Source organism: Lissotriton vulgaris, chromosome 3_1 (genome assembly GCF_964263255.1).
Source record: "Lissotriton vulgaris chromosome 3_1, aLisVul1.2, whole genome shotgun sequence".
NCBI lineage: Eukaryota > Metazoa > Chordata > Amphibia > Caudata > Salamandridae > Lissotriton > Lissotriton vulgaris.
This window is the reverse complement of record NC_141689.1, coordinates 26,998,880-27,000,811: the sequence shown is the minus strand read 5'-3', so window position 1 is coordinate 27,000,811 and position 1,932 is coordinate 26,998,880. Positions and strand designations below refer to the sequence as shown.

The 1,932-nt window shown below is 40.7% G+C and overlaps 1 protein-coding gene across 1 annotated transcript; it reads right to left on the bottom strand.

Moving 5' to 3' along the window:
- Positions 1-341: 341 nt before the first annotated feature.
- Positions 342-1,223, bottom strand: LOC147725850 (vomeronasal type-2 receptor 26-like). Its single transcript, XM_086962804.1, has one exon. The coding sequence runs from the start codon at positions 1,221-1,223 to the stop codon at positions 342-344; it is 882 nt and encodes a 293-aa protein (XP_086818930.1).
- Positions 1,224-1,932: the final 709 nt, after the last annotated feature.

The window sequence follows — 1,932 nt, the reverse complement described above, 5'->3', positions numbered from 1 at the left end:
ATACATTCCAGAAACATATTTAACATAAAAGGTAAAACAGATAAATGTACAGGGAAGGATTGCTCATAGCAAATGTGGAAGCCACAGGCAGACAACATCAACTTAACACAGTCATTTATTTTCATGGTACATAATTACTCAACAACATACTTTAGTTGATAACTTTTAGTTACATTATGAGCTTTTGTGCTGAACTCTTTACCATGTTTGGGATATGAGTGAATGATTCCATTGAAACAGTAATAGATTTTCTAATAGAAAAAGATGGACAAGCTCTTTGTCAAATCCCATGATGACAAGGGTATATATTTGATGTTGTGATTATAAATTACTTCTGACTTCTAAATGCATTTTTTGTTTATATCTGGTCTGAACAGAATGATGTAACACTTGGTAATGAATATACAGCCCAGCAGCCCAGCACTGGAAGCCAAGATGGCAAAGATCTCCACAGCCACCATGTATCGACCCTTAGTGCTAAGGTAGGCTGGAAGGAAGGATACCCAGACGCTGCAGAACACCAACATGCTGAATGTGATGAGCTTGGCCTCATTGAATCTATCAGGAAGGTTTCTGGCTAGGAAGGCCACAGTAAAGCTGGCAAAGGCCAGCAGACCCATGTAAGCAAGCATCCCATAGAAAGCAATGACAGAACCGTTGTCACATAGTAGGATAACTTTTCCAATTTCAGACTGAGTGTCAGTGGCGGGATGAGGAGGATAAGTGAGCAGCCAAGTGAGACAAATTACTACTGCCCCCAGTATGCACACGAGGACCATAGACGCAGACACCTGAGATCCCAGCCATCTGCTTAACCTGCTACCTGGCTTGATGGCATTGAAGGCAATTACAACAGTGATGGTTTTCACTAATACACAAGACACAGCAACAGTGAAAATAATCCCAAATGCAGATTGCTGGATCAAGCATGTTAATCGTGCAGGGCGTCCAATGAATAGAAGAGAAGTGAGGAAGGCCAGCAGTAGAGATAGAAGGAGAGCGTAGCTGAGATCCTTGTTGTTGGCCTTCACTATTGGGGTGTCTCGATATCTGAGAAAGATTCCCAACACACCAGCTGTGGACATGGATAGCACAATAGATACAGATGCCAACACTGCTCCAAGGAAATCACCATAAGAGAGATAAACAATGGCTTTCTGGATACAACCATCCTTTCTATCATTGGGCCACTGGTCCTCCGGGCATCTTACACAATTTTCCATATCTAAAATATAAAACATAAGAATAAAATTTAGTTAAAAACATAAATATTGCAAAATTGTTGATTAACATAACACAACACACATGAAACTGAACCTTCCGTGTGATAAGAAATGTTCCAAAAGTTTCCCCCTGAAAGAGCTATAGCTGCTACTGGCCTGTAAAGCACGGTGATACTAAGGGGTCAATACATCATGCAATTATATTTCCTGTGAACAAGATAGCACTGTCACAACACAAGTAATTACTGCAATTTGCTTTTCGATTTCTCAATGTAGCCAATCTGGTGTTGAGTTTAGACAATCTCGATTAGATGCAATCCAATGTGCAAATATTGATCAATGTGTTGTTGTACGATAACGATAAATCATTTAATGCTGTTGCGTTACCGCATTTTAGAATGCACCCCTCTTATTTCATGCATTTCAGGTTTTACTATTGAGTGAATGCTATTCTCCGTGTTATGTTATGTTATTTGGGAATTTATTGAAGTGCACGTACCCCAGCAGGTTTCTTTGCGCTGAGGTTCAGAAAAAGAGAGATCTACCAGGCAAAGAAGGCACCTGTTATAGGCCAAAGTAAACAGTCCTGTTTTGAGCTGCATTCTGAAACGCATTTAATCCACCTCAAGCTTCAATGAGATGGGCAAAGAGTTCCAGAACCTCGGTCCCAAGAAGGTGAAACGGATCCCGCCAGTGCGTATGCGTTTGA